The sequence below is a fragment of the Abramis brama genome, assembly GCF_963993115.1.
Source record: "Abramis brama genome assembly, chromosome: 4".
Classification (NCBI taxonomy): domain Eukaryota; kingdom Metazoa; phylum Chordata; class Actinopteri; order Cypriniformes; family Leuciscidae; genus Abramis; species Abramis brama.
In genome coordinates, this window is record NC_139966.1 from 36586158 (window position 1) to 36608486 (window position 22329).

The following is a 22329-nucleotide window of genomic DNA, read 5'->3' on the forward strand; positions in this document are numbered from 1 at the left end:
AACGAAGGTCTTACGGGTTTTGAACGACATGAGCGTGAGTAATTAATGACACAAATTTCATTTTTGGGTGAACTATTTCTTTAAGTATGTTCAACGAGACCACATGTTTGAAGTGCATTGGTCAAGCATTCACATCTTCATTTGCATACTTGCATTAAGAATGGCTGTAGAATTCAAAGGATGTAGAATTCAAATCCCAATTAAAGGAAAACAAAAGGAAATACTTATTGTTGTATCATTATTATTATATTTTTGTTATAGTGTTATTATTAAATTTCCCATTAAGTATAGTAGGGACATGTTCAGTTACCAAGAGAAACACACGGGTACATCTATTGAGGTTAGGTGCAGAAAAATAAGTTTCTACTTGGTGTTAACTTCATTTATGGTTTAATATTCCATATATATATATATATATATATATATATATATATATATATATATATATATATATATATATATATATATATATATATATATATGAAAACTCCTGTTTGTGGTTAACATAAAGTTAGGAAAGAAAGAGCAGCAGACACTCCAGCTGGCATGAAAAAAAAAACCCAGCATGATTCATGATATCCCAGCATGATTAGAGAACTTTCCAAAGAGCTTTATGCGTGATTTAAAAGAAGCAAGTGATTATGTAAAGGATTCAGCTCAGGCGGTCCAAGAGTCGGCCTAGCACAAGTAGGTTTTGCTCATTCACAGATTCAGGTTTTGTTCGACCACTGAAACAGTTTAATGCACCATTCGTTTTCAGTCGATTGGACCTCTTGAGCTTCCAGGCGGATGTCATCCTAGAAGTCATTTGTTGGAAGCCTAATTACTTATAAATGTGTATTTATGTAGAATGCATTATGTATTCTTTGATTCATCTTGTAATGGATGTGCGCTGCAGTTCTCTAATGAGTTTGACCATTTGATGCAGGACTTCACTGTGCGCTGAGATCGTTCTACTTACTGAGAGGAGCTTCCATGTGATCGGGCGCACCTGCCGCGGAATTCCAGACCAGCTCAACTTCCGAAGCTCATCTGCGGACAGGAGAGATTTTTATTAGACTCTAACTCAGAACAGCACTATGAGTTTATCCCTTGTGAATAGACTGAATTATTAAGCAATACCAACAAAATTCTGCAGGACAAAATGCTGCAGGTTTCCTCAAATAAATGCAGTGATATTTGCAGCCTTTTTGTTTTGTTTTGCTTTGCAGTAAAAACCCACCAATAACCATTGTGTATTTTATGTAATTAGTATTAGTTACATGATTTTTTGGACATAATTAAATAAATTGCAGTTCTGCAGTTGTTCTTGTTCTTATTTTTAAGTCCCCCTTTAGTCAATCATTTTATCCCTTAAACCTCACCTTTCATCACCAAAATGACATATATAAAAAAAAAAAAATTCTGGATTTTTTTTTAAATAGCTTGAATGTAACTCTACACCCTTGCTTTTCATATACACGGTTCTATGAATATGCAACTGAGACCCGCCTCCACTCACTCACACCAGCTCAGAGATCCACTGGTTGACGATCACACATTAACCTGATAGGTTAAAAGGTAGTTTGTGACGTCAGAAACACCAGCGATTTCAAACCGCGTTTTTGAGACTGTCTTTGGTTCACTGCAGATTTAAGGAGAAAATATTCAGCAATGGTGTTGACTTATGAATTTGCACATGTTTGTCTTAAAGCATATTAAAAACACCACTATACATATAAACAACATTAAAAGCTTGATTTTCACCACAGGGACTTTAATAATAACATGAACCATGAATTGTGCACAATAACAACTTGAAAAATAGGGTCAATTTTAATTGCATGTTGACTTCATAAAACACCAGTACATTCCCTACATTCACACAGAGAACCATAAATGTAAAGAACTGTGGGCAATATTTGATGAAAAACACAGCATGGGCTTTGTTCAGAAAGTAATACCACCTACAGTTTACTCCAAAAATAAACAACACACTCAAAGCTGCATGATTTTGGATAAATTGAGAATCATATTTTTTTTTTTTTTTGTGAGTTTCAAATAGAGCAGACAACTAAACAAAATAACATGTAATTTACTAGAGGTTCTTGCAAAATGTTAATTGCAGTCTATTTAAAATGTTTTTTTTTTTTGGTTTTTTTTGTTTTAATCAAACACCACTTGTTTCATTCCTGGATGAAGTTTTTGAACAAATGTGTTATGTGAATGATTCAATGACAAATCATTTTTTGAACAGTCACTTGTCGCCACCTACCGGTGTAAGAATGTAATTGATACAACCTTTACTTGAAGCGTAAAGTTAATTTCAAAAGGTGACTTGCTCTACTTTAATGGCAAGTTTTAAACTTTTTATCCCAGTACTACTGTGATAATTTGAATATTTGTAACAGACACAACCATACCCTCGCGGGGTCAGCAGCAGCACAAACACAGATTTGAATGTCCCGGTGTGATTTTGTCAAAGATTTAATAGACAAAGGCGAATCATTGTCATTTAGGAATGAGATTGTGTGGATGTTTGAATCGAGATCGTGATCTTTCAACAATTAATCGTGCAGCTTTACACTATATGCAACAATACAGTTTCAAACACCAGTACACTATATTGTCAAATTGACCTCTCAGCACCTCATGCATAAAACAAACATAAAAAATTGCTCTGTAAATTTTCTAAAACCATTCTTACAAAAATTGTCACACTGAACTGGCAATTTACGCAGGGATACTTTTATAAATGACTTTGTCTGAAAGTTGTTCTGCTCATTCTTCTTGAATGAGGCACATGCTTAGTTCAGCGAGTGACATCCAGTTATCATCCTGGAAATAAAAATGGCAATTTTGCATTCAATTTTATTTTGTATCAAATCCTAGCCTAGAAATCTAGACGCACCCTAGCGGCAGCAAAATGTATTTTACAGCCAGGGTAGTCTAGCAACTCTCCATTGACTTTCGAGCTGCAAAAACCTAAATTGGGTCAGGCCAATCACGTTGTGTATAGAGTAGGCGGGGCGGGCTTAACATAATGACGACAGAGTTGCGACGGTTCCCTGCTACTTGAAAACAAAGAATGGCTGCCGCTGCTCGTGAACAGTCTTTCGAATCGGCTTTGGCCGCGACTCTGGAGGACTTGGAGTTAAGTTTTTCTTTGAGAAAAGAGCAAAGAACGGCACTTAAGTCAGTCTTAAAAAAAGGAAGATGTGTTCGTAGTTTTGCCGGCCAGATTCAAAAGTTGAATCTATCAACTAGCTCCGCTGTGGGGAAAACGCTCTGGTTGGTTGAAGCGCTGTCCTATTGCGTGCAGAGAGAATTTGAAAGACAGCCGTTTATCCCGCCCCTCGGATTGAGCCGTGTCTATGGAGAGTTGCCAGACCTAACATCTTGATGTAGGTCTGTCTTGCCAGGCTAATCAAATCCAATTAAAAAAGTAATTTTTGCAACACAAATAGAAGGATGAATACAGAAAATGTACACTACATACTGTATACAACATGCTAGAAAAAAGTACAATCAAGTTTTTAATTAAAACATCTGTTGATATGCTCTCAACAGTAAATAGCTGTCATCAAGGCATCTCTGATAAACTCTTTTCAACTTCTAATGATTTAAGACGCAATAATTTGACATATTTAATAGTGTGGATAGCCTCCAAAAAAGGATTCAGCCTATAACATTTGAATTCTATGGGCGAACCAATGCTTTCAATAAGCACTGCATAAGTATGGATATGTGAACCCAAGAGTGCTAATGTGAATAAATCTCAGTGAGGTAAATTGGACTTTTAAAATGGACAAAGAGTCCCTGCAGAGCCTTAAAAGAGTGAAAAAGAACTTTAATAGCAAATATTTCTCATTTCATATTTGTATTGCATATTTCAAGGGTTGATGGCTGTGATCATAATGTGTTGAACTTGGATTAGTCATTTCTCAGAGCCTTGACAACAGGCTGCAGTGTAATGTGCATGCATTTTATTTGACATCAAAGATAAATCTGAATTTTAAATCAGAGGTTGGTTTAAAAATTGATACAACAGACCAAATGTGCCATGAATACAACAAGAGCCTTCTGGGGAAAGCGTTTTTATATGATTCTAAAAAATAAAAAATAAAAAAACTTTCTGACATCAGAGCTGGATGTTTCTTGTGCAGTTTCTTTGTTAGAGCAAAATGAAGACTGAAGAGTATAAATAATGAATAGTGTTGTTATGACTGCCATGCAAATTTGAGTGACTGTAAAAACAGACGTGATCTAGGCTAGTTATTTACACACAATTCATTATTATTGATGGCAATATTTGAAAATGAAATGTTGAGTGAATTATTAACCCAAATTATTTTTTTGCATTACATTCTTTGCAAGACCACCCAGACTTTTATTTTATTTTATTTGATCTGCAGATTAATAGAAATCATGATTATGAAATCACAATGTAAATGTTGATGGATGGACTGCCGTACGAATGGAAAGAAATAAAGATGGATGGACTGATGCAAGAACGGATAACGGATGTATGGATGGAAGGATGTACGGATGGATGAACGGATGTATGGATGTACGGATGGAAAGAAATACAGGATGGACGGACGGATGGATGGATGGATGGACGGAACTTCTTTGTTCCATTCACTTTTGCAAAACAGGGAAAAGAGCAGCCTGAACATTCTTCAAAAGAAGTCTTACAGGCTTGGAAAAACATGAAGGTGAGCAAATGATGTTTTTTGTGTGAATTAACCCTGAAACTGATTTTATCCAATGGCGGTATCTGATAGAACGGGTGAAGGTCTCTGCGCATTACCGTCTTTCCTTTTACACAACACAACAAGATTAAATGAAATACATTTTCTCATATGTATTACCTCATTATTTCATCTGACTCCATAAATGAAAAAGGTTTTAATGATATCCGAACATCATTAAATGTGAGCGAATGTTTGATAATTCCTTTTAACTCTTTACTTATATTTTGCCTGTTCGTATTAGAAAGCTAAGTCTCTCTGAGGTCCTCACGCCTTCTGTTTAACGTGGATCTCACTAAACAGAGGTAATTGGCTATATAACTGAGATGGTCACATACACATTACACAATCAAAGTTACTTTGGTATAGCCCGCATGGTTTTGCATACACTTGAATTTAAAGTCACCTTTACTTCAGGCAGAGGTATGGCCACTATTACAGATATAAGCTGACCAACTTTACTTCTCTTATAATAGCTTTGGATGGGTCATGCTGTGGTTTCCCACGTACACTTATCTAAAGTAACATTAAATTAAAACAGAGGTAAGACACACCCAAATTTAGATAGGTCAAGCAGCATTTTTGCTGTCCTAAACGGAAATTCACTTCTTGTCTTTGCGAACCAAGTACACTTGAATTAGTACCAAATATTAGTCGTCACTAATCTGACGCAGACTTGCGGTAACATACGAATCCGTTTAATCTACTTGGGATAGTCAGTCAGAATAAAATCAAATGTAACATTTTATGATGTCAGGTAAATGTATCATGCCAATTTCATAATCAGTTCAAAGATAATAAATACAAAACATCAAATGCTCTGGAATAAAGAGAAAAGGGGCCCTATTTTAATGATCTGAAACGCAAGTATCAAGCGCAAAACGCAAGTAACTTTGTGGGCGGGTCTTCGCAAATCTAAAATGGGTTGGTCTGAAGTAGCTTCATTATTCATAGGTGTGGTTTGGGCGTAACGTGAAATAAACCAATCAGAGCGTCATCTCACATTCCCTTTAAGAGCAGGCGCGCTTGTTCTATAGCGGATTCCTATTATAACGGCGGATTTGCCAGGCGCACGCGAGGAGCGGTTCACAGTCGAGGAGACCGACGTTCTCGTCAGGGACGTTGGGGATGGAGAAACACACCCAAATTAACTTTGGTTAAACAGGCGTATGATAATTTGGGTAAATGTGTAAGCTAGATGTATGCTTTTATAATAAACTGTCTATCTATCTATCTATCTATCTATCTATCTATCTATCTATATATCTATCTATCATAATAATGTATGATTTGCAAAAATGATAACTGCTGCGTCTGTGTGTAGATGAGAGAATCAAAGTGTATGCGCGTTGCACTGATTATGGCCCTTAAAATAGCATATGAATAACATGTGCAACGCGCCACTGACTTTAAACTGTTTTTTTTCGGTCAGTGGCGGAATTGTTTTCTAAAATAGCATGAGGGAACGTTTGCGCCGGAACACGCAGGAGGCGTGAACCGCCCCGGGGAGCGCAAGTGTATTTCTTAGTTAACCGACGTGCATCTGTGGAGGGAAAAGTCCGCTTTGCGCGGGTGCAAAATAGGAATGATACATGCGTCGGTGTACAAAGTCAATTGCGCTGGGTGCAAGATAGGGCCCATTATGCGAACCTGAAATTAGAAAATACATGATGCTGAGAGTCCTGCATACACTCCGCATCACGGCCTGATTTGAACTACAAATCGCGCTGAACCCTCTTCAGCATCTCCCTAAATACTCAGACCAAGGCAGAAACCTCTTTTCAAATGTAAAGATGAGTTCACAATGGGAATTTGCATTAATCACTGTCCCAGACTTACTGTCCACACCTTATTACCTTTTTGGTTTACTTCTGTGTGAATGAGACCTTTGTACCAGTCGCACTGAGACATTTCAAATGATACCAGACATGTATAATACTGTATATGATAATTGTTCATATTAAACCATATAGATGTATGGGTGAATTCAGGTAGGGATGGGTGAAGGGAATGATGTGTACATTGGGAGGTGATCAACTCAAATGTGATACTGTCTTGAATGGGGATGGTAACATAGCAAGAGAGTTCAAATGTTAATGTCCTTTGTTTTCTCAGAGAATAGCCCTCTCTTCCAGTTCTTTCAGTTTCTCTTCCAGTTTCTCCAGTCTTACAGGGGTCAGTCATGCAGTAATACAGGTCATTCCAAAGTCTTCATTAAACTATACATCATTATAAAAGACACCATTTCCAGTCTAACGAATGCATTTGTGCCGGTCTTCACTGTGCTAGTGCACATACCTGTGAAGCTAAAGCGTAAGGACGGAGTTATGAGTGTGTGTTCTCTCCAGGCAGGTATGCTGGTGTAGTATATGAGGATGGTAGGTTGTCCTGACACATTGAAGGCTAGCTTTAATGTGCATGCTGCTTTACGCGGGAACTTTATCGGGAAAGCGCTCAATTCATTAAACACAGAGCCACTCAAGGGTGTCTCCTCGGCTCGCACCTTTGAACCCTCATTTGCGCTGTCAGCTGCAGAAATTAGTCGATGAATCTTGTGCCCTGGCACTTAATTAAACTATCTGTTATATTTCCTCCACGTGGCATTAATCTCACAACGGGGGGGGAGAAAGGAAGGGAGAGGAATTAGACGTTCACTATTTCATCAGCTCATTGTTGCTGTCTTTGTCCCTCTGGAGACGGTGACCTCAAAAGAGGTTGTGATCGTCCGGACAGTTGCTCCTGAAAAGTCATCTATGGCTGCCAGCTAAATGAGTCTCACGAAACCCGTATAAAATATGCCTGGGCCGTATTTAACCCAAGAATCAAAAGGCAGAAAAAAAAAAGAGCATGATCAAATCTGTTGCTTAAATAACAATAAATTTGCATTAATCAAGCAAGTACATTTTCAACAAAATTCTTAATGCAATCCTAAAAAAAAAGAAAAAAAAAAAAGAAACTTGAATTTATATTATATTCATTTGTATTACATTATATTATATTAATTTATATTATATATAATATTATATTATACATTACATTATACCATGTTATATTATATTGTTATATTATACATTATACATTACATTATATTATATTTATATTATATTGTTATATTATACATTATACATTACATTATATTTATATTATATTATATTATATTATATTATATTATATTATATTATATTATATTATATTATATTATATTAATATTATATTATATTATATTATATTATATTATATTATATTACAGTACATACAGTGTTCATGTGCCATGGTATCTAAAATTAGCAACAACAACCAAAAAAATATATCATTATTATTACTATTATTGTTGCTAATGTCTGAATAGAATAAATGCTATTAATTAACAAGCACAACATAACACTAAATACAGCGGAAAAAAAAACGTTCTTTTTTTTTGTGTGAAATATAACCGTGATGTTTTCGTAAGAACTGTATGTAATCCCCATTTTGTATGCCGGTTGTGTGTATCTGTTTGCATCTGCGGACAGTAGTATCCATGCCAAACCACTCGAAGGCAGTCGTTTCATTTTCTTTATTCAATTTGTGCGAGGGTTGTTTTATTTCTGTGCCAATGCTGTTTCCACAACACATCTTTCTTTGTTAACTCTACCAAAAAAAGCCAAGGAAGCAATAAAGATATATTCTGAAAAAACTAAATGATTATTTTGAGTCATTCGGATTTCTTGACAGATGGCTTTCCTCTTGTTATTGCAGTTTAAATTTTGCCAACACAACACGCAAAGTTCATATTGTAATCATATTCGACATCAATGAGCTAAACCTCTCCATCTCATACATAATGAGATATTCATACTGAAAATGAGGTGGGTGAGAGCAAATAAACAAGCATATTTCACAAAAAAATAACTGAGCGTTTCACATCTCATTTTCAAGAATACATGCCATTTCCACAAATCTATTATCCTTTTTAACCCATGGTTGGCAATCCCTCCACAAACAACCCTTACAGAAAAAATACAAATAAATAAGTAAAATAAGAGCATAAATAAATACATGTATACATAAGTCATTAAATAAAAAAACCTCACCCTCATGCCCATATGACTTTCATTCATGGAAACCTAAAAGATGTTTTGCTAAATATTCAAGCTGCTCTTGTTCATACAATGAAAGTTAATACATCATGAAAGTATCATAAAAATAGTCCACATGACTTATGTGTATTTCAAAGCATTTCCTTTGACGTTCAACAACTGAAAAAAGGATTGGAGCAACATGACTGTGAGCAAAATGATGACAGAATATGTATGAATTCCTCTAAAATGTTCTCCAGTACGAGTGCATGCTTATTACACGACCACAGTCCATTATATGTTCTTTATAAAGAACACTATGTCTCCAGACCACATTATAGATTAGAATGCCTTCCCAGGCCTGTACATCATTGTGTTGGCTCTGCACAACAGTCGTCTAGTGGTCTATTGTGTGCTTCAAACACTAAATCAAACACAAGAACTCTGAATAGACTGGCACGGGCAGAATGTACTCTATAATCCCTCAAAGAAGCACTACAACTACTAATAAGAAAACATATAATGCCACTTCATTCAGGACTTCAATGGTTCATCTGAGAGTTTATTTAAGAGACAGCAAAGGAAACAGCAATAGAGACAGAGAGAAAAATTAATGACACGCTCCATTCGCCAGGGGACACGAGGGCTCTCAGTCAAACCCACTGGAGTGCTAATCATCAGGAGTGAAAAAGAAACAGAACCCAGTATTCATATTTGGCTATTAGGTTCCCTCAAGACAGTGGCAGTAGAAGAAGCTCCCTGTGTCACAATACAAGCATACAAGATATTTTAATAGCGTCATTCTCATTTATTCATTTGGCAGATACTTTTACCCAAAGCAACTTACATTGCATTCAAATTATTCATTACGGTGACCAAAACAGAATATATTCAGTTCACTTAGTTACACATATTGCCAAAAGTTTTGGGACGTTTGCTTTACATGCACATAAACTTTAATGGCATCCTATTCTTAATCCATATTGGGTTTAATGTGGAGTTGGCCCACCCTTTGCAGCTATAACAGCTTCCACTCTTCTGGGAAGGCTTTCCACAAGGTTTAGGAGTGTGTTTATGGGAATTTTTGACCCTTCTTCTAGAAGCGCATTTGTGAGCTCAGGCACTGATGTTGGACGAGACGGCCTGACTCACAGTCTCCACTCTAATTCATCCTGAAGGTGTTCTATCGGGTTGAGGTCAGGACTCTGTGCGGGCCAGTCAAGATCCTCCACACCAAACTCACTCATCCATGTCTTTATGGACCTTGCTTTGTGCATTGGTGTACAGTCATGGAGGATCAGGAAGGGGTCATCCCCAAACTGTTCCCACAAAGTTGGAAGCATGAAATTGTCCAAAATGTCTTGGTATGCTGAAGCATTAAGAGTTCCTTTCACTGGAACTAAGGGCCCAAGCCCAACCCCTGAAAAACAACCCCACACCATAATCCCCCTCCACCAAACTTTACACTTGGCAAGTACAGTTCTCCTGGCAACCGCCAAACCCAGACTCGTCCATCGGATTGCCAGACAGAGAAGCGTGATTCGTCACTCCAGAGAACATGTCTCCACTGTTCTAGAGTCCAGAGACAACTGTAGCCATGGAAGTGATTGGAACACTTGAATTCAATGATTTGGAGGGGTGTCCCAATACTTTTGGCAATAGCGTATGTTGTGGCCACGAAATATGAACAAAGAACAAAGACTATAGAATTACACAAGACGCGTCACCCGTATTGTTTTGAATGGGGAAAAGTACAATGCTCAATATGCAGAAAAAAGTCCCGCCTTTTAAATAAGAGCCAATAGACGCGCGGTTCCACTGCACCTGCACATTAGCTTGATCCAGCCTGTAAAATGACATTTTCTGTCATGATTCGAGAGTTTAGAAAAAAAATTATAAGACAGTTGTTGTCAGATTTCATTGGTGATTTCAATTATGAAATTTAATCGTAAGCTTGGCGTCTTGAAGAATTTGATCTTTACCCATTCAAAAAGATAGGAGCACTTGCATGCTCGAGACGAGAGGCATTTCAAAGATGGCCGCCGAGTGAAATGACTTGTCTTAAAGGGACGTTATCACCTATAGTCCTGAAAGAATGGTCCTCTCATAAACATGAACTGTCTTTATTCTGAGCTATAAAAGTTTAGTTTGACACTAAAACTTGTAAGGTAGATTGAATGGCAGCGATAAGTCATATAAAGGACACTGCAGCACGTGGCAGAGCCATAAAGTAATGCAGCTCTGGTAAAGAGATACTTCACTGTATTAACGCAGGCTGCTGAGGATGATATGTAGTTCAGGTGTCTGGGGAGAGCGTACAGTAGATTCTTCCTCTGGGGTCTTAGAATAACTGCACCGTTGTATTTCATTGATTGCATTATGAATTTTCTTTCTCTTTCATATGAATTGCGTCATGAGCCAGGTACAGCCAAAGCCAGGTGACACATTTCTGGACAGAAATAAAGTTTGTAAAAAAGTGCAAACTTTGCCTTCGGAGCAGATTTCGGGCCAGTGCATCTGATTCACAAGTTCAGATATCTCTGAAAGAACTAAAGTTGGGCGTAAGATATTCTAACAAAGTGGTTCTCAACCACTAGAGACCTAAAAAAATAGGTTGCATGGCTGTTCAAATAAAACAATGTTAAACGCAAATCTCAAAAATGCAATATAACTAATCAATATAACTTCAAATAAGCTGTTCAATCAAGAAATCTTTGACTGGAACTCAATATATTCACTACCACCAAAAAAAAAGGTCTACACTGTAAAAAAATTATTTGATCAATAATTTATGACAACATATGTTTTAACTCATCAAAATAAGTTAAGCAATTTTCATCCAAGTTGATTAAGGAAGCAACTTTGTTTTTTACAGTGTATAGTAAATAACTCCTATAAGAAATTATGGTCTGTTCCAAACCACTTCAACTCCAATATATATATATCAAAATGTTCCTTCACTTAAAAGAGCTTAATTATCATATAGAGACGATTACATCCAATCTCAGTAATATGAAAATAGTATCACAGAGGCACAGGTGTCACCTATAGTTTGGGAGTGACAGAGGGCAATCGAGAACCATCTTGATTAAAGGGACTTCAAACAATCTTATCACTTTAACCTTTGGCTGTTCTTATTTGAAAGAATAACAGAGAACCTTCTGTGGGACACTAGAGACCATGGGGTGTCTCAATTTCATTAACATACAGACCACAGCTGTTGCAAGAAGAGCAACTTCATTTACATTAAGACCAGGATAAAAGGTTTAGGATTGGGTATGTTCGGGGTTCATTCTGACGCCGGTGAACCCAAGGTGCTTTGTGTACCTTGCCACTGCTATGCTGTAATAAACTTCATTTTTGAGATCTTCAACGTCCACATCATTTTTTCTTACACTCCCCAAAAATAAGGGGGACAAACATTTTTGGGAAAACTAAATACAGAAAAAAATGCCACGATGGAAAATATGAAAAACCTCAGAGTTTGTACTCACCATTTTAAACTGAATGACCACGAATACTGTGTTTTATGCCAAATGGAGGGGGAAAAAAAGAGAGAAACTGCCGTTCTTGAAATTAAATACGGGAGACCAAATACTAACTTGAAATGCATTTAGATGAATAAGTAAGTCTCAGAATCTACAAACTGGTGCTTCCTTCACTTCTGGGGCTTGGTTTACCACAGTTAATTATGTCTCGAGTGCTGCCTGTTAAGATTTGAGTGCTCACCAAGGTTATCTGAACAACTGTCAGGAGTACTTCATGACTGTAGATCAGATCCAGGTGACCTTGTTCAGCTGTAAACTGCTTAAACAGAGAACATGATGTGAGCAATATCTGTGAGCAATATTCTTGATTTCTCAAAAGTCTCTATGATGAAAAGATACTGCCACGGAGTCATAATTGCAAATAAAAAAAAATAAAAAAAATACATGAAAGTGAACACAGGCTGCAAAACGTTGACACTGCAATAAAGCACTAAGAAAATGGTTGCATTTTAGCACTATCCACAAATAGATCATTTCTATCCATTAAAATTAAAGTATTGTCCTCCAAGAAAATGTCAATCACCAATCTCAGGAGATAACTAAATAATATACAGTATGAGCCATTTTAAATTAATTTTATTTTCATTTAATTTGTGATTTGCTTTACTTGGGACCATGCTGGGATGTGCTGAAGGAGACTTTACAGAGTGCTTGACTCTTGCATTGCCAATACAAGATCTTGACAAAAAAATCAATGCACCTCTTGATGGGATAAATGTTGTGATGTTATTTACATCAAGAGGTGCATCAATTTTTGGTCGAGATCTTGTACTGACAATGCAAGAATCCAGCACTCTCTAAAGTCTACAGAAAACTCAAGACTACAATCGAGGCGTTTCAGGGAGTTCAGAACAGTGCTTACTTATATAGAGAAGAACTCCATTTAAGGGCTTTCGCACCAGGTAGTTATAGGAACTAGCCAGCAGGGGCAATCCCCCAAGAAGTAAATGTTCCCTCAGGACCATTTTCCTGACCATTTTTAAACAGTGACATAAGCTGTCACCTACACCCTGCCGCTCTGGTTGTTGTGTGGAACATTTATTTTGACAGCTCTGAGAGCGGCTTGGCCAGACCCAGAGCACACTTTAGTGTCGGTTCATTTATTGCTTTTTAAATATATAGGCTATAAACTTAAAAATGGTTGGTGCCGGTGTTTCGCATGGTTTCAGCCAATCAACAATCAACACTTACATTACTGGTAGTTCCTATTGTGCTGGGTTAGACCCTACTCTAGGGTCTAAGCCGTGTTTCCAATGCAGGAACTTTCCCCAGGAACTATGGACTTTGGGGTGGTACTCTGCGTTTCCACCGCAAGAACCAGGGTCTTAATGAAGTTCGGGGTTAAAATTTCCCCCTCAGAAAGTCCCTGAAAAGTTCAGGAACTTCCGGGGGTGGGACTTGGGGCGCTGAACATGCTGATTGGTTGAGTTCATGCCGCATTTTGATTAGTTGACTCCATGCAGTTTGAGACACTTATTTCAACCACCATTTTTTAAAATCTGTTGCAGTGCTTGCAGTAAGATTGTTTGCTATTCTAATCAACAATGGAGTTTAAAAAATTCGACTCACGGACCGACGACGAGGTTCAGGCTTTATTAAGCTTAAATTCAGAGGATGAAATCCAGCGGGAACTGGAAAGTAGCGCGCAGTCCTACGTCACCGGACTAATTTGCCTAATCTTCACGATATTTTAGACCGCAGTGGAAACGCAGACAGCAACAGCTCTGAGGGAAAAAAAGTTCCTGGGACAAATTGTTCCAGGTAATTTTGGGAGCTTTAGTTCCCCCAAAAAGCGTTCCTAAAACTAGAAAGTGTTCCCAGAAATCGTTCCCAGTTCTTGTGAACCCAAAGCCCCTTTGGAGTGGACTTTGTACTTTGTAACTTTTCATACCTTTTTCATTCTTAAACAGCAACATTACACAAAGAAAGTTGAAAATGTAAAACAGCACAACAGGACTCCATTAAAACCAAATGAGGATGTGGAAAATAATCAGCGTTGTTAGATTACTTCAGATTCCTGCAGTGATAAAGGTAATTGGCTAAACTATGAATATCTTACCTCATATTGGCAGAAATGAGAAATAGTAACATTAGCCAACTGCTTAATGCCGTGAAACACAAACAGTGAAACAAATCTGTCAAAACATTGATTTTTAAGTTCATACTCAATTAAAGGTTTACTTCAGCATCAGCATTCGTCACAGATGTAGCAGAGTGGTTTAGTCATTTACCAATTCAGAAATAAAATGACTGGACAAATTGGAGGAAAGCAGTATCTACAGATGAATCCCAGAATTTGTGCTGATTATACAATAAAGGGATAACAAAAATACATCAAACACGAGAGAATAATCTATTAAAACTCAAATGTTAAAATAAAATGTGTCAAAAACAATAACCTATACAATAACAATAACAAATAACCTCTTGCAATATACTCCAATATTCTAAACCCATGTGACTGAGGAACAGACATCAATTGAATCGCGATGTGGCAAGTTAAAACATTAAGTTTATGCATTTTTGTCAATGTTAAGCTTGATAGAATAGAAAAGCGAGAGGAATTCTACTTCATTACTCTACTACATAAACCGCTATTCAAATGTACATGCATATTCTCTCTACTTTTTCATGTTTTTAGATTCATTCACAGCACATGAAATGTCCCCAGGAATGCTTGCAATGGCTCAATGCCAGATTCTCAATATAATATCCTTGAATTCCGTAAAGAATGTATGTGCCACAGATGCCACTAAACTAAGTTAACTAATCCGACTGCATTTATAATATTGAGGTTGAGCACCCACAGAAGAACCGGCTGTGTTAAGACCACGAGAGCACCACAGCTCCCCCATCTGAGACACACAGAGAGAAAAGGTAGTCAAACGGTAGAGAGAAGGGTTCAATAGAGGTGATGCATCGTCATGGCAACAGTGGACAGCATCAGCGAGTAATTGCTTCCTGTTATTGTAGCTCTCTCTCTCTCTCTCTCTCTCTCTCTGAGGTAAAAGCTGACCATCTGATGGCATCCCTCTTAAAAACACATCTGTCAGGTACTCATTAATTTGGAGACAAAGACGGCACCAAACGCTTCAGAAACAAGAGCTTGTAAGGGGGAAAAAAAACTACTTTTTGCTCATTACTGTGCGTTAGATATGACAAATTAAATGTCTTTTTTCAAAGACGCTTTGGTACAATGCTCCGATACACGACACATTAAAAGTTTGGACATGTTAGACTAAAACGTCTTTTTATGATCTTAAAAAAATTGAGATCTAAAGGCTCACACTTCAATGCTTGACATTTATTTTGTAGGCAAAATGAACTGTGCCTCCTTAAGTTTTCTTTTCATAACCTTTACTTGCTTTATGTGCGTACTTAAACGTACGTAGCAGAGAGTGAATACAAAGTTGGCTGGAGTCCCATTAAAAGTTGGTCAAAGTTTGTCACACCAAGATTGTTATGTATTTTAAATTACTAATTTCCTCCTCTTTTCTGAGCCTTCAGGCCCGTCCACACCAAAAACAATAACCATAATGATAATGATAAAGATAAGAGTTCTAAAAACCGTTCTCAAAATTAAAGAATAGCAAAGTTCAAACCACAGCTAGCCTATAACAATAACGGCACAGAGAAACAATATCGTTGGAATCACTTTCAGAACGGTTTTATCCAGCTGATGAACGATAAACACATTGACAGCCAATCAGAATCCATCCTGCTGTAACGAGCTCGAGCATTTAAAGCAGCAGACAAGAACGCGCGTAGAATAAACAGAACGATATCATCCGCTGGTGTGGACGCTAATATAGTTATCTTTATAGTTATCGTTCTTGGTGTGAATGGGCCTTTAGAATTAAACAATTAAATATATTAATTTACTGTGAAAAACAATAAAAGTGTTCACAGAAAATTATTTTTATTTAAAAAAATGGCTTAGTGCGATTGTAACTGTGATTTAGGGCGTTTTCACACCTGAAAGTCCGCACCAATGTCCGAACCAAAGTTCATGTTTTGATACATTGTATACATTCGGTTAGTTTTGGTTTGGTTTCACATTGCAATTATGCGAGCGCACAAAAGAACTTTACATGACATACTTGCGTCCTATCGTCATCATCTATATGGGCTGCATCTTGACATTGTTTGGTTTTGTAAACGGACGTGTGTCTGACGTAAGCGTGTTGTCAATTCGGCGGGTAACTTTGACAAGAATGAATGAACAGACGAATATCGTTGCCACTATAATTTTATTATTATGGCATTACTCCCTGCAGCACCAACTATACTCGAGGCTAGTTAAAATTTGCCAAATGAACGTCCTCGTTGTGCGAACATTTTATCGTCGCCGGCAGGATGCAGGACAAGTGTGTGTGTGTGTGTGTGTGTGTGTGTGAATCAGCTGGAAAAAACGCTGTGGGCAGGACTGACAGATCTGCACATAAATATTCTTCTTCAGTTGTTTAGGCTACGCAGGAACCACCGGAACTTCCTGTAAATGGTCTGAAAGTCCGAACCATACAGAAAATGCTTTCACACTAGAAACGAACCAAACCTTTGTTCAGTTTGATCCGGACTGAGACTACCTCTTTTCGTCGGACCAAATTTCGTCTGTTTGGTCCGGACCGTGGTCCGGGGGAGGTTTCACACCTGTAATTTTGATTCGGACCAAACTGAAAAGTCCAAAAATCCGGACCAAACAAGGTAGGTGTGAAAGGGCCCTTAATGAAGTAAATATTTGTGGTTTCAGAGCGAAGCGCATCATTTAGCATCAACATGTAGTTCAAGACACAGTGTTTCAGGGTGTGTTCACGCTTGTCATGTTTGATTGGATTAAAACGAACTCTGGTGTGATTGCTCTGTTAGTGTGGCTCATTTGATTGATCAAGTGTGAACGCTGCCATCAGAACCCTGGTGCGCACCAAAAACCAAACAAACTGTTTGGCATGTGAAAACCACTGCCATAGTTCACACTTTAATTCATTCAGGATAATCCAAGTTGCTGAATACTGCTGATTTGCAAATGTCATGGTTGATGGTAATGGTATAGCCGATATAATGCCATTTTCGCCGTTTCAATAAAATAAGCCTTTTTTTAAAAGTTTCACCTAAACCTTATGTTATAATAAGAAATATGTCAACACAGGGGAAAGAAAGGAGGCTTAGCGCTATTTCTCGGGGTCGTTGAGTTATTATGAGTCACTGCCAATAGAGGGCAGTCATCAGTGCTTTGGATGGATGGATGGGAATTCATTATCATGTTGGAGACCCCAGCTTAATTATAGATTTCATTCATATTTCATTCTGCTGCCACATGTCTGACACATAATTTCAGATGTCTAATAACGGCAACAGCAGCCAAACTGATTCAGGGACGCCCTGAGAGCCAGTCAAATGAAACCAGAACTGGCACGCCAACGTCCAGAGGCCTGTCAACATCGACACCGTCCTGACTTCATGGATCTGCAATGCTTAAACCCCAAGGATGTTGCTGAGCGATGATATGAGAAATATGCAAAGACGGTTAAGATTACAAACTGTTAAAGCCCCCCTGTAGTGAAAATCCAGCTTTTAATGTTGTTTATATGTCTATGTGGTGTTTTTAATATACTTTAAGACAACCCATGTGCAAATTCATAAGTCAACAGTAAGTACTCAGTAATTGCTAGGGATTGGAATTGAAAACCGGTTCCACTCGAGAACCAGTTCTAAGTTTTATGAACCACCGATATTGCATTCCCTCAACGTTAACGAGTCCTCTTATCGATGCTCCTGCTCCGAGTCCCAGCCATATACAGACCGTGAACAACTCACAACTGTCCCTTTTTTCCTTTATCGGGCTTGGAAAGGGTTACACCCATTCTCAACGGTAGACCAACAGGCTCAGCCCTGCTTAGCTTCAGTGGGCAACAGGGTGATATGGCTGCTGGCAAATTATTATTATTATTATTATTATTTCGTAAGAATCGACAAAAGAATCGGATAAACAGAATCGTTAGTAACACTGATATTGATAAAATCGTATCAATTCCCATCCCTTTTAATTGTTGAGTATTTTCTCCTTATATCTGCAGTGAACCAAAGACAGTCTCAAAAACACGGTTTGAAATCACTGATGTTTCTGACGTCACAAACTACCTTGTAACCTATCAGGTTAATGTGTGATCATCAACCAGTGGATCTCTGAGCTGGTGTGAGTGAGTGGAGGCGGGGCAAATTTGCATATTCATAGAACCACGTATACTAAATAAGGCAAGGGTTTAGAGTTACAGTCAAGCTATTTTAAGGCATGAAGAAATTTGTTTTCAAGGGAAAAAAAACGTTTAAATATGTCATTTTGGTGATCAAAGATGAGTTTTAGGGGATAAAATGATTGACTACAGGGAGACGTTAAAGTGAAAGCAACTACTTCACTATTTACTTCCTTAATGTGTTTTGGAATTATTGTCCACAATTCACTAGCTTGTCTTTTGATAAATATTGAAACATTTTGTTATTATTTACAGACGCACATGTCATTCCAAACATGTATGCGGGTTCTGAATAATGTCATTTATAATGTAATACAGTTCACAGCAACCATATCTATCCAGGTCCACAAAGGATGAGAAAAAAAAAAAAAAAGATTAAAGTGGTCTATAAAACTAATGCACTATATTCCAAGAAATATGATAGCTTTGTGTGGCAAACAGTAAAACGAAAACAGTTTAAGGTATATGAGTTTGGAACAACATGAGGGTTAGTAAATAATGATCAAATTTGCATTTGCATTTGCACCAAAACATAATCCAAGAAAACAAGAATGCTTGGCCAACAAATTACATGCATTAGACTACAGTGTGTTTTCTTTTCTCTTTCCCCCAAATTCCATTTTCCATTTTGTTTTTCTGGATTCCAGTTCAATGGTTCAATTAAATTTTAATCAACAAAAACCATGTCTGTCTAATCAATTTCATTCATAAAACATTGCAATAAATTATTAAATTGTTAATGTAAACATTGCAATAAATGTCCTGAGAGCCTCTCTTCCGTTCTCTACAAGTGTGCAACACTAGCTAACGTTAGCTTAGAGATCAAATCCACTAACGTCAACAAGCGAACAGCACAAAACAGACTCCAACGCAAACTGAAATAAAAATGGTTTCTGTTTCACAGTAGAATAAACAATGTTAATCTGTAACGATTCAATGACGTCAGCTACAAAAACACATGAAATGAATGCTTATACAATGTTCAGGATAATGCCGAAAAGCTATTCAATACTGCAATTTGTCAAGCAAATAAATGGCATTACTTAAAACTATAGTCTCACATAGCCAGATTTATATAGTCTATCATTTTAAATATACTTTATAATTAAGCTATCATAAAAGTGAAATTTGAATTATCGCATCTGAGAACATGATGCCGGTGAATTGCAGAGCTGATGCAAACATATCCACATCGCTATGATGTGTCTAGACTATGTGTCTAACAGTACAGCCCTACTTATTTGCCAATTCCATAACATTCTGCGCTATACTGTACGTTAAATTCCATTTCTGAACTGTATTCCGTAATTCTGTCCACTTTTTCTGCATCACGGAAATCATATGGCCCTATATGTGTGAACACTAATGCTTCCATCTTTGCATGCACAGTTTCAAATGCTGCATTCAGAAACGTCAGAACACAACTCATGTGTTGCAAAGAGTATATTTTGGACTTTGCTCTGCGTATGTTCTTGTAATGCGTTGCCCAAGCATTCATATACCGGTAGTCAAGCCATAAAGCCATAAAACAGCATCTTACCCAGATCAGTATTAGGGCCGGCCAGAACCTGTCTGAACTTGTCGAGTCTTGACGCCTCTCTCTCGGTCATGGCAGGAGTTCCGGATGTGTTCTGATCCGCCATGCGGGCCACCAGCGGAATCGTGGGCCTGTGCGGGAGTGACTGCTGTCTGTGTAGTGCTGCCTGTTCAACGCCCACTTCTGACCCACAGACAAGAGAAAACACAGCTGGAATGAGAACAAACCACTGCACATGCCTCAGCCCATTAAATGTAATTATGGAGGCAATTCATGACACAGTTTGCCCCGAGTTACCCCAAGATGCTCAGCTAGTGGTAATGAAACTCTTCTCTGTCAAACTAAATCCATTATAGAACTCGGACAGATGAACTTTATATTCGGAGTGCCATCACCATTAGGAGTGGGAATCTTTTAGCATCACACGATTCAATTCATTTACATTAGATTCTATTTTAATTTCAATTTAGGGAGTTGTGACGAGATTGCATACGATTCTCAATGTACATTCTTCAACAGGGACCAATCATTTGTGAGTTAAACCTGGCACATCTCAATTTTTGGAAGCAAGCGCACTTTAATCCTATTAGATGAATTTCAGGGAAGATTGGCTGAGAAGATGCACATGCCAGAGTACTTACTGTAATTAATACTGTATAAATATTAAAAACACAAATTAGATTTTCCTGCCCAACAGTTTGCACACCGATAGTAGGCATTTAAAAAAAAAAAAAATTATATATATATATATATAGAGAGAGAGAGAGAGAGAGAGAGAGAGAGAGAGAGAGAGAGAGAGAGAGGAGAGGGAGAGGGAGAGGGAGAGGGAGAGGGAGAGGGAGAGGGAGAGAGAGAGAGAGAGAGAGAGAGAGAGAGAGAGAGAGAGATTTTTATTTAATATTGCTTTCCTTAAAGCTGGAACAATGTGTACAAAAAAAAAAAAGTGTTAAAATCGTATTTGGAATTGAACGGTTCATAAGTGTGTGCTTATGCAACCCTTTTGTACAGTAAATACAAACAGAGACTTTGAATAAAAGTTTAATGTATTCTCACTTCATAAAAAAAGTTATTTTTATTTTTATTAAAATTATTTTTAAAAACTACATTATCTTTTGTTTTTATGTTTTCAGTTTTGATTTAATTAATTTTCGTCTAATCATTTTTGTTTTGTGCTTTTGTTCTTTTGATTTGTCATACATTTACAAAAACATACAGACATAAATACACACATTTATTGATTGATCGAATGATTTATTGATATTTTGCATAAATAAAGTTTAGTCCCAGAGAGAGACAATTTAGTTCCACACAGCCAGTCTATATGAAGGTCATTGTTTTTATACCATATACCACATATGGTCATTGATTATATCATATACCACTTACTTGCCTTACTTACTTTCCTTACTTACCTTACTAAATTACTAAAATATATATTATCACACACAAACATGCACTTTATTCTGTGTCAATTATGGGTCAGAATAAGTATGTTTAATGGGTTCACGGGTACATTCTATGATATAAGTTGCTATTTTGGCAGTGCTGCACACATTTGTCAAAGAATCACATTGCATCGGTGAATTGATTTTGTCCTAATGCTTCATAATCATGCTGTCCAAACACTGTAAGGCACTGTAAAATGTGATTGTATGCTTGTTAGAGGCATTAAATGGATGACTTTGAGATATCATTCTTGCATTAAGCATCATAACATCTTCAACGTATACAGATGTTTGTGTAATCCCTGCAGAAATTAGACGGTGCGTGACGGCTGCTGACAGTGTCAACACAAGGTACTATTAAAATAGAGGCAGAACACGTCAACGGGAAGTCCATTATCACAGTCATCCATCGCCACTCTGGCTGGCAAAACAAAGGACTGGCAGAACTGTCTGACAGTGCAGGTACTGGTGGAAGCACACAGTCCCTGTCTGATATACTCAAATACTCATAGCAAAAAATTGTTTCGTTCTTCACTCAGAGGTTAAGAAATTTTGAAATTCCCTAGGTTTGTGAAATACCTGAGTTAAGGCCGTGACACCCTGACGTAAAAGAACTAGCAGAGAAAATAACTATCTATATTAGCAGGTATCAATAGTCTATATTCTTCATTCGAAAAGGGAAACCGAAACTAGGACTGCAGAGATACAAACCATAAATAAAGCAGCGCTTGCTTACTATTTAAACATTAATCACGCT

General features: G+C 37.4%; 1 protein-coding gene across 2 annotated transcripts in view; it reads right to left on the minus strand.

Annotated features, from left to right (window-relative positions):
• tbc1d22a (TBC1 domain family, member 22a) overlaps nt 1-22329 on the minus strand; it is a 157255-nt gene that overhangs the window by 126389 nt on the left and 8537 nt on the right. For both annotated transcript variants that reach the window (XM_084111350.1, XM_084111351.1), the window contains exons 4-5: nt 20131-20310; nt 962-1032 (exon numbers count right to left, since the gene is read on the minus strand). In XM_084111350.1, coding sequence (XP_083967476.1) covers nt 962-1032; nt 20131-20310 — 251 coding nt within the window. The remainder of the gene's footprint in view (nt 1-961; nt 1033-20130; nt 20311-22329) is intronic.